This window comes from Ursus maritimus, unplaced genomic scaffold (genome assembly GCF_017311325.1).
Source record: "Ursus maritimus isolate PB19 unplaced genomic scaffold, ASM1731132v1 scaffold_1, whole genome shotgun sequence".
Taxonomy (NCBI): domain Eukaryota; kingdom Metazoa; phylum Chordata; class Mammalia; order Carnivora; family Ursidae; genus Ursus; species Ursus maritimus.
In genome coordinates this window covers 5,796,842-5,812,480 of record NW_024423343.1, presented here as the reverse complement: position 1 = coordinate 5,812,480, position 15,639 = coordinate 5,796,842, and the positions used below count along the sequence as shown (strand labels likewise).

General features: G+C 53.4%; 2 protein-coding genes across 2 annotated transcripts in view; both read left to right on the top strand.

The window, feature by feature from the left end:
* Nucleotides 1-13,142, top strand: part of LOC121104024 (proline-rich protein HaeIII subfamily 1-like) — a 38,273-nt gene extending 25,131 nt beyond the window's left edge. The window contains exon 2 of the mRNA XM_040636345.1: nucleotides 12,190-13,142. Within this exon, the coding sequence (XP_040492279.1) occupies nucleotides 12,190-13,142 (953 nt within the window). The remainder of the gene's footprint in view (nucleotides 1-12,189) is intronic.
* SH3BP4 (SH3 domain binding protein 4) overlaps nucleotides 12,542-15,639 on the top strand; it is an 81,826-nt gene continuing 78,728 nt past the window's right edge. The window contains exon 1 of the mRNA XM_040638733.1: nucleotides 12,542-12,671. The gene's annotated coding sequence lies outside the window, so the exon portion shown is untranslated. The remainder of the gene's footprint in view (nucleotides 12,672-15,639) is intronic.

Genomic DNA, 15,639 nt, shown 5'->3' with positions numbered 1-15,639 from the left:
AAATGTATTTAAAGGAGGAAATTTTTGGAAGCCACCTTGAATATTCTGGTGCTGTTACGCAGCACAGGAAGGTTCCTGACTCTTAAGCCATCATTCATGTGTTCTTTCATTCAACCGGTACTGACTGAGCGTGAGGCAGTGTGGGAGAGGGGAGACACCCCAAATGCCGGCTTTGCCCTCCTGGGCTTGGAGACGAAGGGAAAACACCCAGGCCCGGAGCTACGATCTGTGGGGAGCCTCACCAAGGAAGGCATGTGTCCCTTCTCCATGACAGAGGGACTCTGGCGGACCAACCTTCCTGGTGTGTCTGGGACTGTCCCAGTGTAGCCCCAGAAGTCCCCAGAGACCGCATGGTCCCGGGTAAGCTAGAACCACCGGTCAGCCGGCAGGTACTCGGTTCAGGCAGGAACTCAGGTCAGGCCGGCAGGAACTAGGGACACGACAGTGTAGCCCAAACCTGGGGTGTAAGCTGGGGATGGTCAGCGCACAGATGACAGGAGAGCGCCCCCTCCCCCAGGCACAGCGCATGACTCTCACACCCACGGGCGCTGGCCTCCCTTTTCTGGGATGCTTTTCACTTCCACCAATGCCGCCGCCGCGGACCGCCCTGCCTCCCTTCCCGTTCTCTCCTAGCGGCTCCGGTTCGCCGCCGTCCATCCCTTTCTCACCTCGCTTTAGGCCTGCCCTTCGTGGGGAGCCTATCCCTGGAGGTTTTTCAATTCAAATTTTTTCCTTTTACTTAGAGAACGAACCCACTTGTACTCAGCGTCATCATTTCTATTCAGTGATGCTTCTGCGTCTTGTTTTATGTTCTTTTGTTTTCTGAACGTCTGCCTTCTATTCTGTTCTGTTTGGGTGGCGGTTTTCCTCCCTTTTTCCTGTCGCTGTATGGAAGACATCTTCGTGAGTTGCGGGGCAAATAGCCTTTTAATTCCACGAATTGCTACATCATGGATTTTAAAAATGCATTCTTAACCTTAAGGGAAGCAGGCCCTCAAAGTCAGCAGGAGAGCAGGCATTTCAATATCCTCGGAGGGAGACAGCGAGTTCGTTTAAAAAATGGCCTGGCTTTATCTCGGTATGTCCACCTCTGCTCACCGCCTGCTCTCCAGCCATGATTTCCTCAATGTGAGGGCTAGTCGAGGGCGATATGTATTTGAATCCCCTCTTTTTTCCATTATCGGCTTTGGTCCATGTCCATTCTGGACTCTTGTCTCTGAAATGCTACTGTCAGGATGCTTAGCGCCGTCCCCGCAGCTTCTTTCTCTCTTCCTTCCCGTCCGCTCGGCTGCTACCTCCAGCCCCACAGACACTGACTTCTCACGGCTCCGGGGGCTGGGAGTCCCAGATGCCCCACTGGGGCCGCTCTGGTGAGAGTCCTTGTCCAGGCTTACTGCCTGCCCTGCCCTCCGTGTCCTCACATGGTGGGGAGCAGAGAGACACTGGAGTTTTCCGGGGGCGGGGGTGTCTCCCACTCAGGCACTAATCCCAGCAGGAGGGTTTCACCCTCATGACCCAATTACGACCCAAAGGGCCCACCTCCAAGCACCATCAGGCCGCGGTGAGGGGTTAGGATTTCAACATACAAATTTTGGGAAGACGCAAACATATACTTACGTCCTCCTCTATTAGACAATGGGCTGCGGTCCTTCTATTTGCTCCTATCAGCACTCTCCCCGGCAGAAAACAGATATTTACCGAAGCCAGTTTTCTCAGAATACCACTTAATGGGAATCCGGAGCAGTGGAAGGGGTGAGGTGGGAGGGGAATCTCATCCAGACTTGACCTCAGACAGGTGAACGGCTGCATACTGAGCAGAGAGAGAGAGAGAGGCAGAGCCACTGTGGTGGCTCCTGTCAGCCCACGTTCAGGGCCGCGCCTTGGCTCTTGCCGCCATCGCAAAGGCCTCCAGCTCTGGAACGGAACTTTCCAGACTCCCGCTCAGACTGTACCCTCTCATTTAGCTGAATGCTGTACCCCAAACCAACATGCAGCACGTTGGGAAAAAGTGGTCATCCTCTTGCTATGGTCCTCTTCATCTTCATGCATTCATAGCCAATTTCTTGAGAAAGTCCCGAACGCCGGTCATCCACCTTCACCTCCCATGCCCAGCCCAGTCCGCTGCAGTCTGCCCTCTGCCCCGCTGCCCCTCCGCCATGGCTCCTGCTAAAGGGATCCATTTCCCTACTGCCAATCCAATGGACCTATTCCTGCGTTTCTCTTTTGAGCCGTCTTGTGGACACCTGACCCCACTGACTCGCTCTTATGCTTGAAACCTTTTTTTTACCTGCCTTGCAAGGATCTTATCCACCCTGACTTCCTCCCTACTTCTTTACTGTCCCTTCTCTGTCTTCTTCCAACTCCTCTTTGAATGCTCATTTATTCATTCAACAAATGGTTATGGAACACATTTGCGAGTGCATAAAGCAGTCACAATAGCCTCTTTTCTCGAGCAGCTTACAATCCAGCATGGGGGAGAGGGGGAGGAAGAGCAAGGACTGAGCGATAACCAAGTAACGAATAAGCATGTAATCTGATGTCAAAGGACTGTATGTGCTAGGCAGCAAAATACAGCAAGGCAAAGCCGGTCAAGAGCAACGCTTTTGGGGGTCTCTAAAGGGAGAAAGGTGATCAGAGAAGACCTCTCCAAGAAGGATACAGTTGGTCAGAGATAGAAAAATGTGAGGACCTGGCAGTGGGGGGGCCAAGGGTTTGACAGAACAGCAAGTTCAAAGATGCTGAGGCAGGTCCCTACCAGACTGGAGAGACCATGAAAGTCAAGGTGCCAGGGCGTAAGTGACAAAGACCCCAGCACACCGAGGAAAGAACACATGTTCTCCAGGCTGCTGTCATGCCTTCTCTCTCTCTCTGTACATTTCAGAGAGGGGCCCCAGCCCTCTTCAGTAAACCTTCAGCTAAGCCCTTCATCCCGATGACTCCAAATCCACAGCCCGTGCCTCTCAGTGAAGCGTCAGACCCACAGTTAAGGCATCCGAGTCGTGACATGTCCAAACCTAACCTCCATTTCCTCCAGAACCTCTGGAATTCTCCATCCTTTGGAGGGAGGCGAGGTCCACTAAGTCAGCCAGGCTGAAACTGAGGCCCTTCATTTGCCACCAAACTGTAGCTTCTGCCCCTACGATCTCTACTACTTTGGGGGGACCCAGTTCAGTCCGTAACGGCTCATGAATATTTGTTAAATGAAGAAAAGGATCTGGAGTCTTGGGGCTTGCGGGGACTTCAGAGATGATCTGGTCCACCTGCTGATTTGAGCCAAGCTGAGAGAAGAACAGTGCGCTATCCAGGGTCACACAGGCAGAGGGCTCCCGTAGGACTCCATAGGCCTTACTCGTTAGGAAGCAGTAGCAGGTGCAAGACTTGCTGTGAAGGACCTCTGATGTTAAAGAGACCTGGGTTCAAGTCTCTGGTGTGCCGCTTTCTAGCTATCTGTGATCTCGAGCAAACCTGATCAATCATTGAGAATGATATTGGTAAAAATGAAAATAATACGAAGGAAAGTATTTAGCATAACATCTGGCACACTAGAAGCACTCGAGAGCTGTTAGTTAAATTTGATTCAGTGTTTCCTGGGGAAGGTGCTACCCTGGGAAGCATGTTCTGGATCCTAAGGTGATGCAGACAGTCTGTGCCTTTGACTGACTCTGTCTGTAGCTGCTCGAGAAACTGGATGCAAAGGTAAGAGGTCAGAGAGTGGCCACACTCGGTGTGGGGGGGTCCGCCTGCAAGGCACAGAGCAGGATCAATGTCAGGAAGAGCTTCTCGTGGAAACAGCTGATAAAGCCTCGGAGCTCGAAGTCTGCACATTGAGCAACTGTATCGACAGGGTGCCAATCACCCGAGCCTGCGAGTCCCCATCTGACAGACGCAGTAACAAGGACCTGGTCAGGGGGTGCTCGTGCAGATGACGTAAATCAGGTCTACAGGGGACGAGGGAGCATCCCACCGCTGATGTCCCACATGTGGCCTCTATGAGAAAGAACCGGGAATCGATATCAGATGTGAGGGCTGGGGGTCATTGACTGCACAGTACTGGGTTATACCTTTTTACTCTGGTTCAGTTCTGGATCCGTACTTTGACAACAAGTGCTTTTGTTGCTGTCTCCAAGAACCCCTCGCGTAGTAGACTCCAGAAACTGAAGGCCCCCCCCTCAGTCCATGAGAGCTCGGATTCCGATGCTCAGACGGGAAAACAACATGGCCCCATTGACCCTCTTGCCAAGTGTGCCCTCTTTGAACATGCTCAGTGAGCTGGAGGGGGGCAGGGTGAACTCTGCGGGCCAACTGCCCCCGTCCTCTGACCTTCCCAACCCCTAATGTGACCTTGTCCCAGGAGAGCAGCTGGGGCCCCTCAGGCTGATACACTGAATAACCAGCTTAAAGGGAGGCCCCTGGAGAGGGATCACCCCAAGGCCAAGCCCAGAGCAGGCCACCTCCCAACGCCGTCCCCTCCTCCTGTGTCATGGTCCAGTGGATGCTTGGCACTCTGCTGACCAGGGCAGAAGCTCTGCCTGACAGCTTCTGGATTCATCTCTGGGACGGAGCTGTCTGCTTTCAGATAAGCTGTGAGGTCCGTTGGCAGCCAGGGAAGAATGAGTCATGAGGTAAAGACCAAGACTGGCTTAGAGTCACACCAAGCATGACCTCCCTTAATGCCAAGTGGACTAGAGAAACGGGTCTCCAGGCACTGAGCAGTGGCTGGAAATTCAGATCCTGGAATGAGGCCGACCTCCAGCCGGCTTCTACCTCTGTTCTCGCTGGGGTCTCATCTGAGCCATTCAAATTCTCTGAGCCTTGGTGTCTGGACTAACCGTGCCTCTATTTCCTGGATTCTGATACATTGACATTTACATCCTCAAGATGGTGAACCACTTGCCTGCAAGCACATTTTTCAACCACCCCAGAACTCATACCCGTCCACATCCTTGACTGCGCGTTCCACTCCAAGCCACTATCCGGTGGCCCTAATCACCCCACAGCCAGGTACCAGACAGCTAGTGGCAGCCCTTGGCCCCAGAGCCTGCTGCAATTACTCAAAATAGGGGATCCCAAGCCTGCATGCCCTGCCTTGCCCGTTGCTTCCCGTTGCTGGCCCTCGTCTCCCCACTCCCTCTGCCTCCCAGCTAACCCTGGTGCCTCCCCACGTGGTCCTGTGCGCCACGCCTCCTGTCCCCAGGGAACTGTACGATAAACTTTTTCCATCGTGACAGTCATTTCCACGTCTGTGTGTCTTTCCATGTCTGATGGAAACAAATCCTGGAGACTCTTAAAACAGTGCCCATAACTTCGAAGTGGGGGTGATAATGATTATGCCACTCAAAGAGCGGCTATGGGGATTGAGTATAGTTGCCCAGCTACGGTTCTTGGCACAAGGTCCGTGCCAGGGACTATAATCATGGTGACAATTATCATCATTATCACCTGGACATTTCTATATTCCAGGGCTTCCAATGACGCTGCCAGAACATGTCTCTCTCCATCCCAAATTCCTCCTTCCCTTCGATAGGCTCAGCTGGACCCTCTCCTGGCAACCCCAAAAGGCCACCACGCCTCCACACAGCTTTCCTCCTATCACGCTTCCAGAGAAAGCCTGAGGTGTATGTCCCATTGGCAGACATGAGTCACACGTCCATCCCTAAGGTTTGGAGGTTCTGATTGACAGGGCCTGAAGTTGGGGATGGGGTCATGACTCCCCAGAGGAAAACTGGGTCATGTACACGAATGAGGGGGTTCAGAAGCCATCAGTTCATATGGTTGTTGTTAATTTTGGGGGGTTTAAAAGCCACATGCTGACCAGAGCTTTATCTTTGCCCAGGGAATAAAGTGCTATTGAAATAGTAATCTCAAGTCCCCAGAAAAGGCAATGGTGACAAAAATGTGGCTAAGATGATGAAGAGACCAAGAAAGCTTCTTATCACACACAACAGTAACAGAGGAAGGAAGGAAGGAGGGAAGAAAAGAAGAAAGGGGGGGGCGGGGATGGAGAGAAGGAAGGAGGGAGAAGAATGCCCTTCTTAACATCTTATACATAGAAAAACCCGCTCCACCAGCAGACATGACAGCAAAACAGAAGGAAAACTGAGAGGTCTCGCTAAGGAATCTCCGTCCACACCGGTGCTCTGTCCTTAGGAAGAGATTCAAATGCTGCCTGTGGCCATTCGTCTTTCCTATAAATCAAAAAATTTACATTGGTAGTTAGATTTTTAAAAAAGATTTTATTTATTTATTTGACAGGGAGAGAGAGAGAACATAAGCAGGGGGAGCTGGAGAGGGAGAAGCAGGCTACCCGCTGAGCAGGGAGCCCAATGTGGGGCTCGATCCCAGGACCCTGAATCATGACCTGAGCTGAAGGCGGACGCTTCACCGGCTGAGCCTCCAAGGTGACCTTGGTAGTTAGATTTTATCTAAGACATGGCTTTTGGACCAAGGTACTATTTTACAGTATAATTCTCCTTTTCTTACAAATCATTATTCCTTATAAACACTAATTTCTTCCTGCAAGGCTGTGGGCACTAAGGCCCTAAAGTTTCCCCAGGTTCTCCCTCCTCCAGCACGGACGTACCTGGAGACCACCTAACAGTCTTTCCCAACTGGCTCTGACCAGGAGGGGTTAGCAGGGTGCTTCGTGGTGAGGGCACCGCGGAAAAGAATTATTAGCGTTCCCTACTGCGGCATTTTGATGGTCTTCACAGGTTCTGGAAACTCTAACCCATATTTAAAGCCAATTTAAACCTACGTTGGCATAACCAGTAGTAACTAATTTTTTTTTTTCTTTTAAAAAGAGACAAAGCTACTTACCCCGGGCCATGTGGAAAAGCCATGTGCTCCCCACTGAATAGATCCAGGTAAATATCAGACCGCCGGGCAGACTTTTCTGCTGTTCATGCTATTTTCTACTCACAAAATTGGCCATGGGTTGCAAAACTGTCATGTCTCCCGTCTATTCTCAAACTGACTGAGCACTTTTATTAAATTCTCACAGTTTGACATTGAAATACTCCCTGTGGGGAGGCCTGGCCTTGCACAGTTGGGGTTCCGGGCCCCGTAGGTCTCCCCGGCTGGCCTTGGAGCTAGCCTGTGTGTCGGGCCCACAGACACATCCTGCCACATGTCACACGCGGCAAGGGCTCCCTCCCTGCCCACAGCCCCTCCAGCCTCCAAGCTTGGCACTGGCAGACCCTGCCCAGATGCCACCCCTCCTTCCGTTTCTACGCCTGTAACAATTACACTCAGCCTTTGCCGCCCAGACATGAGCAGGCCCATCCCCATCTGCATCTAGGCTGGGTCAGGTGGCTGTCCTGGCCCTGATTTAACCACTAAACACTCTATAATCTAATTGCTTATTCCCCAGCTGTGTGCCTCTTAGATAGAAGGATCTAGAATGTACTCATCTTATCCCCAGTGTCTAGCACACCACCTGATATACAGTAAGCATTCTAGACGTAATTATTAAATGAGTAACTGAATAACTGAGTGAGAAAATGAGTATTCATTTAGAAGTATTTCTAGAAGTTTCCTGAAAGTCACAGAACTTCCCTCAGCTGACTGTTTTGTCTGCCTCCCTTCTGGATTCTGCACCAGAGAATCGTGCACTCCCGTGATGCCCTAGTTATGCCCCTGTGTGTCGGGATTAATTAAGGACAACAGTGCTCAGTATTACAGCATCTCAGGGCTGCAAGGATGGAGGCTTCCCAGAATGGCAAACAGGTCACCCAACATCTTCTGACAACAGACACTCTCTCTCGTAAAGCTAGAGCCTGATGGAATTCTTGGCAAAACACCTTTCTCTGAGCTGCTGCAGGAGTGGCAGAGGACGGAGTGGTATCTGAACGCCCCACATCCCTACACTGGCAATGGCCTTCAGGGGTCCAGCCCCTGGTGTCTGTCTGTCCTCACCTGTCCCGTTCTTCACCTCACTTTTCCACCCCAGCCATGCAGGGTGACATTTCAGGTTCCTAAAGTTGAAAAGCTTTTTCTGGCCTCAGAGTCTTCACACATGCTGTTCCCTCTGCCTGGCCTGCCCCTCCCTGGCTCCTTTCACTTCGGGTCTGATGTCACCTCTCCTGAGAGGGCCCTGTCTGGCTTTTGAACCTAAGGCAGGTGTCTCCTTTCTCAGCCCCTGGCGCTTGCCTTTAGAGCACGAACCACCAGTAGGCTGGCCCCTCTCCTGTCTCAAAATACCGCTGGACTCTGGGCACCAACAGAGCCGAACTGATTCTGTCTCTTCTAGCCTCAGCCTCTCAGTGCCTGGCACACAGTAGGTGGTCAATAAATGCTTCTCAAATGCACAAATCTCATTCTTTAGGTTTATGAATCATTCAAGGACCACCTCCTCCTTCAACTTAAATCCACAGAAGGTATTAATCCAGGCTACGGTTTTCACATTCTGAGTCACAGACGACAAATAGGAAATTGCATTCAGCCACATTGATGATTCAGTGCCTGTTTTATGGGGCCCATTGAAAAAAATACCTTATGCTTTCTGCTCTTCTTTTCTCCCCTGGCTGTGCTCTGTATCTTTTCATTCTATTTTCCTCTTATCATGGGCATTTGGGTCATTACTGATTTCACTTCACCAAAAGAACATTATTCTTTTTATTTCCTCATTGAGAGTGTTCTTGTCCACAGAGATTTTTTTTCACGATGGGTCCACATGAGATTTGAGAGTATTTGCACCCTAATGGGAAGCGGATTTTATAGGTGGCCAGAATGCTATAACATGAGTAAGCTTGGTAGAAGTTCGGACAGTATGTGCCCCCAGGAGTTTTCTTGTGTGAGCTGCTCTCTCGGGGCCCCCGTGTCTATTTTGAGAAGCCCCTAGCATGAATTTTGGTGGTGGCATTTGCGGTGGATTAAGTTTAACCGATTGCTCATTGAAATAATAGAGGTGCCTATTCCAAACCCACCCCACCCCCTTCCTCTAACCTATCTGTGCATTCTACTTTCCTACACACAAGAGACCTCCTAGAACGGCATTTTCCCTGCACACGGAGTGCACGCGCTTATAAAGGAGCCCACGCTCAGGGAAAAACCCGGCAAGTCAACTCCTTTTGCGAAGCCTGAGGTTCACATTCTTGGACTGTCTTATCAACCCTTCGGAGTGGTTGCCCCCTTGATAACTACAGAAGCTTGCAAAAAGATATTTCTATGTACAGCTGATGCAAAACTAGGATTGCTCTCTTGGGTTTTATGTGAATCGAAGAACAAGTTGTAAGGATGTGTGTGTATTGGTAATAACGATGATGGCATATGTTTATAGATGGTCTCACTTAGTCCTTGCTAGCAAGCACTGCCCCCATGCTCAACGTGTCTACAGATATGGGAGTGCATACACACGTTTACATCACACACACATACGAGATAGATACATGTACAAACATGCTGACACATCTGTAAATGTTTAGGAAAAGTGTCTGGATGGGCACATAATAACACCATGCAATCTTGGGAGAGGGTATGAAATTGGGGATCGGTGCCCACTTGTTACACTACACACTTCTCTAATCATTTGTAGCCTTTGAAAGAAACGCGCGTTAGCGGTCTACCTAAAACACCAAGTTATTGATTTTGCTGTACGTGTTCCCACTAGAAACCCTTACCGAGTAATTGAGTGTTATGACTATCTTATGGTTTTTTCTTTTCTTTTGTCTTTGGAAGGGCAAGTCATAAAAACTCGTGGAATGAGAAAGCATACATTCAACAGGAAGCAACATCTTGAGACCTCCTTGCCTTCCAGAGCATGAAAGATGAAACGCTCCGCAGACGAACTCCATCTAAACACGTCACGCTGTCACCCAGCTCACCCCGGACTCCAGTGCAATTCAAGCTATGGTAGTAAGAGTGTAGACAGTATGTTCACGCTTTGTCCGCCACTGTCTTTAGACCTTCTGACCTCTGGGACTTCCTCTCCTAGGATGTTGGGTGGTGTAAAAATGCTGACGGCACCATGAAATCAAGTCCCCGTGGTACAACTATGGACATCACCAGGCATGCTCTCCGTATGCCCCCGGCAAAAGGAGCAGGCATTTTGTTTTTTCACGTGTGTATCCTGTGTGTCCGCAGCACTTTGCTCTTTGTGCTTTTATTGTCTCTTCCTCACTGCTCCATGAGCTCAGCTTCTCCCAGACTGGACTCTGGCTTTCTTATTTGATTATCTTTGTGTGTTGCTCTTGGTGTCTGTATCGGTGTGCCTGCGGAGCTCTTCACGCTTTGGACCATTTGTGGTGCCTCTGGGCGTTGTCTTTCCATACCTTTTGTTTATTTTCTAATTTTCTACTGGTTTGTCTTTTCCAATGCAGTACAGACATTTTTTACACAGTAAGGATGTCATTCGGAATACGGGTAATAACAGTAGCTGAAATTTATTGAATGCTTATCTGTGCTAATCTGCTAAACACTTCACAGGCGGCATTGAATTTTCATACTTGTTTAGGAAACTGAGTCACAGAGAGGTAAAATAACTCACCAGAGAATGGAGCCCAGCAGGCTGGCTCCTGGGTCAGTGCTCCTCACATGTCTCTATATCAGGGGAATTCCCTGGGCCCCATGCCATGCCCCTTGGACGTCCTCTTCCTCTCCGAGCTCCTTTCAAAGCCTGCAACATACTTTAGGGCTAACTGTATCCATTTTCGGAATTCAGTTGCCCACACCCAAGTAAGAACCCGTATCTCCACCCTTCTTGAACCACCTATCTGTCTTCCTGCGAATCCTCCTGAAAATGCAACATGGACTGCAAATCACGAAAATCAGATTCCTAGGTAAAGGGCGATCTCCAAGACAGAGGGAGCAGCAAAGGCTTGGCATTAGGAAAATCCAGGGTTTGAATTTAGATTCATGTGCCCCATGAGATCATGATACAGCACATAAGGTCTAAAGTCACCTATAAAATGAAAATAAGAATATCTGCCTGGCTAGGTTAATGGTGAGAAACGCCACCAGGGATGTCTAGATCTGGACCTGGATCAATAAATGAGAGCTTTTGTCCCAGGGAAGACCTGTGCTTCCTCCAGGTTTCTGCATTATAGGGGGCCTTCGGTCCTGCAGGGGGGACTATCCTGCAGTAAGGCAGCTGGCAGTCCCCCAAGTGGTTACAGCCCAACCTCCAGAGTGGCCTCGGGTCCAATTCTGGTTCTACTACTTTCTTGCTGTCAAATCAACCCTCAGAGCTTCAGTTCACTCATGTGTGAAATGGACTAAAAAGAGTAGCCAAGTATGGGATTTTTTGAGGCTTAAGTGTGTCATTCCATGGAAAGTGCTTGCCACACAGTAAGCTGGCGGTTCAATTTACGGAGCTTTTCTTGAGCATCTGTTGAACGCTTCTTAGATGCCAGGCCTGGGGACACAGCTCGACGAAGTGTAAATGGTTAAGATGCCGGGTGTTCCATCCGCACTCTGCTCGGCAGGCAGTTCTTTGTAATGTTCAATGTGACTGCCTTTCTTCTCACCTCGCTTCTCAACTTTGCGCTTGCCCCCACAGCCCTGCACTGCCTTTCTTCGACCGTGTGTTAGAAGCAGGATTCTCAGCATTAGGTACCACCCTCTGCGTCTTGGCCGAAGCTCGCGGAGTCGTACCTCACCCAAGAGTCTCCGCGTGGGGTTCCCCGGGCAGGCGTGGGAGGATTGGGCGGTGCAAGGAACGCAGGGGCGCGACCAAAAGGTAACGAAGCTGCCGTATCTACATCTGCTTGGTTCCAGGGACCACGACCCCGGGGCGCCCGGCGGCCAGGACCGCATTCCCCAGCTGGCGCCGGAGGAGGAAGAGGAGGAGGCACTGAGGCGTGGTCCCAGTTGGGGCTCCGGGAGACGCGGCGCCACCCCCTGCCTGCACGCTCGCTGCCGGGCGGGCCTCTCCGCGGCCCCGGCTGGGCCTAGCCCCTGCGCGCTCGCTCGGCCCCTGCAAACCACACCCCGCCCGGCCTCCGGGTGGCCCCGGCTCGGCTCCGCCCCTTCGCGCTCGCGGCCCCCGCTCCCGGCCTCCGGGCAACAACGGCTCGGCCCCGCCCCCTAATTATCCACATTTCTCCCACTCTCCGGCCTGTCGGCGGCCACAGCTAAGCCCCGCCCCTTATCCCCGCCCCCTAATTATTCCCACCCCGCCCCGGCCTAGCCCCCTCCTTGGCTAAACCCCGCCCCCCTCCGGCCTGGACATTTCCCCCCACCCCCCCGCCCCAGACCCTCCAACTAGTCCACACCCCGCCCCCGCCTCTGGGCCGCCCCAGATCGGCCACGCCCCCTCCGCGTTTGCCCCGCCCCCGCCCAATCAGCCTCGGGGGGCCTGCGCTTCGTCCCCCCGCCGTCCCCTTCCTCCCCCGCCCCCGGTCTCCCAAGTGGCCTCGGCTCGGGCTCCGCCCTGCCCCCAGGCTCCACCCCCGCGGAGACCACCCCTGCCCTCCCGCCCTGGTCCCCGCCTCGCGAGCCCCGCCTCGCGCGCCCCGTCCCCGCCCCCGCGGCCCCGCCCCGGCGCGGGGACCACCCTCCGCCCGCGGAGGCGCGGGCCGAGCGCTCGGGGCACTCTCGGCGGTCCCGGCCGCTCGCCGCCGCCGCCCGGAGATTCGCGCGGAGATTCCCGCGGAGCGGCGCGCGCCCCCGTCCGGGCCGAGCTCCCAGACCGAGAGGAGAGCCGCAGGAGCCGGCGGGGACGCAATGCGAGCCAGGTAGGCAGGCGGCAGTCCGGCGGTCCCCTGCGGGCCGCTCCCGCCCAGCGCCCGGCCTCGCTCCCGCGGCGCCTGCCGGGGCTCGGCGGGCTCGCACCCTCGTGGGCGCCGATCGTTCCCCCGCCGCCTGAGTTCGGGGCTCCGGATGCCCGGGCACGGCTGGCGCCGGGGGCTTCGGCAAGCCTCGCTCCCCTCGCCGCCGCCCGGGCGCCTGGGTCACCCCGGCGCAGGCGGGCGGGCCGGGGTTCCCCGCGCCGAACCCCTGTCGGAGCCCCGCGTGCGCCCGCGGAGCCCCCTTCGCCGGCCCTGGCGCCTCCGGGGCAGGCCCTGCGGGGTGGCCAGGCGCGGCGACCGCACGCGTCCCCGGGGCGCCCCCTCGCGCGGTTCTGGGGAGGAGAGGGGGGCGCGCGGTCCCGGGTTAAACTTGTTGGTGACAATGCATATTTCAACTTCGGAGATGCCTGGTTTTAGGATGGAAATGCAAATCCCGGGTTCTGGCTGGGCCGTCCGGTGAGCGAGCAGCCGCGAGCTGACAGCGCGGGCTGCCGGCGGGTGGGGACGGCTGGAAGAGAGGCACGTTGTTCTCTAAGTGATGTTTCCCGGGAAGCCCGCTCCGCGCTGCGGATTGGCGGTGCCCGGGAGTGCGGGCGGCTCCTGGCCCGGGGCCGCTCCTGCAGCCGGGGGACCAGGCCGGCGCTGGCCCTTCCCCGGGGTGCTGGGCGGCGCGAGAGCGGCGGGCCCTCTACGTGCGGAGAGGCTGGCGGAGCCTCACCATTAGTGAGATTTCGAAAGGGGACGCTGGTCTGGATTTTATTCGTGCTTATTCTTGGCAAGTTAGTCCAGCAGATTTGCACTGTGTCCTTTATCAGTAATAAGTTCGTATAACTTTTGATCACAAAAGCAGTATATGCTTTGGGTCGAAAACGTGGTAAAAAGACCAATGTAAACAGTAAAACAGAAGCCATCCGTGATCCCACTGTTCCTACCGGCGTTTAATATTTACATTCTTGGGGGCACAGGCTTGCCGTTTTAATGAGTAAGTTACAACTGGAGCTTCTTTTGCCTAAATCAAAGCAATCCCTTTATGCAACTCTCTCCTCCCCACCCTTCCAAGAGTGGTGGTCTCTGAACACCTAAGTTTAGGTTTATTGGTCTGGCTCCCTTCTCACCTGGCCACCAGTTCCCTTTCTGTGGGCCTGAGGTGCAGAGAGAAGGAAGCAGTCAGCCTAGAACATTGCGCAAGACTTCGTTGGCCTGGTGCCTCTCCACCTTCCCCTGTGGTTTGGGTTCCTTGCCTTGTAAAAATGAAGGTAATGATTCTCAATCTGCTTCTCAGGCCACCATAAAAATTAATGGGTGGTTTGTGAAGTGTTTTGACATCCTTGGATGGACAGCGACTGTACTTTAAGGGGCTAGGGAGCATTTGCTGTTCCACGTTGTTGTGGTCCTCAGATTACACAGTCTACCTCCCACCTGGCCGTCCTCACCAGGAAACAGACTCCGGGAATGTCCGGTGGAACCTGGAGAACGTTCCTGGTTCCCGGTTCTATGCATTCTGCCCGAGAAATGGGCTTGGAAGGAGACCACACTCCCCAGTCGCCTCCCCCCACCCCCATGCTTTCTGCATTTGGGTAGACGTAGAGAGGGTAAGGGACAGGTCTCACGTTGCCCAGGCCCGGTGCTTGTCCATCTGTGGAATGCCAAGGCCATGCGGATCCGAGAGGGAACAGTTAGTTCTGGGAGGACTCGGAAAGTGAACAGACCTGGCTTCCTAGGGAATTTGTCTTATGGCTCACTTGTTTACTAAATGAACAATGAGCAGCTCAGATCCGCGGTGCCTGAGAAGCTTCTGTGAGCTTTAATTTTTTCCTGTTGTTCCAGGACTCGCACCACGTTCTGTGGCCTTTTCAAACACTTAACAGGGACTCACACCGTTTGTTAATTTCAGGTATGCAAAGCCCAGTGGGGAGAGGCGCACACAGGTCGCCTTTTGTTCCCCTGGGGAAGGAACCGTGCTGGAAGAGCCTCCCCTCATCAGGTCTGCGGGGCTTCAGTCTGTCATTTGATAGTTTTCATTTTTTTATTGTTTGATCCCACTGGCACTTTGATCTGCCCGAGGTCTAGTGGCTGATCCCAGCCCAGACACAGGGGAATTTCCAGAAGGACCCAGAAGGGGGGCTGGACAAGTTGCTGCTAAGTGTCCTTAACTGGGCAGTCTGCCAGTTAGTATTATGCTCTTAATTTTCTCGGTGGAGGGAGGAAGAGGGAGTCTTCCTGGATTTTCTCCTTTGCTGTTGTTGGCTAACTTGATTTCTGGTTACCCAGCAGCCTGGAAGTGCTTTCCTGTGGCTGCGGGAACAGACATTTTCTTATTCTAGTGGTTTCTGGTCTGTTGATAAGGTATGCTAATGTGAATGGGGTTTATGCCCTTGGGTCCCTGGAGTCCGCCATTTAAATCTCCCGGTCCCAGCCAGTTACTTGTGGAAGGAGGCCACCTGGCTTCCCTCCGTTTCTTGGGGGTGTCCTTGGCCTGGACACGGTTAAGAGCCCCGGAGTTCGACCCTTGCTGACCTCCTCTCTGGCTCCAGGCAAACCTCTGTGGCTCCCTGTTTCGGGTATCAGCCTTGTTTTGACTGCGTAGAAGCTGCTGTTTAGCAAGTGGGCCTTGGGCCAGCCACGTGGGTTTTCCTCAGCCTTGTTATTTTCAAATCCAGCACCTGAATTGGACGGTGTTGTGATGTCTCTTCTGAGAACTCGAGGCACGCCCCTGCGATATTTCCGAAGGCCCTGGAGCTGGGCACTAGGACTTCTGTGTCCTGAGGTCACTGCCTGACAAGCCGTAACTGGGAAGGGTCACCAAACAGCTACAGAGACTTCACCCGAGTGCTCTGGCCAGCTTTGCTCCTGGCCAGGAGGGGAGCCCGGGGCCATCTGGTGCTGACGGACCTGCCCTGCGCGGGGACCCGCC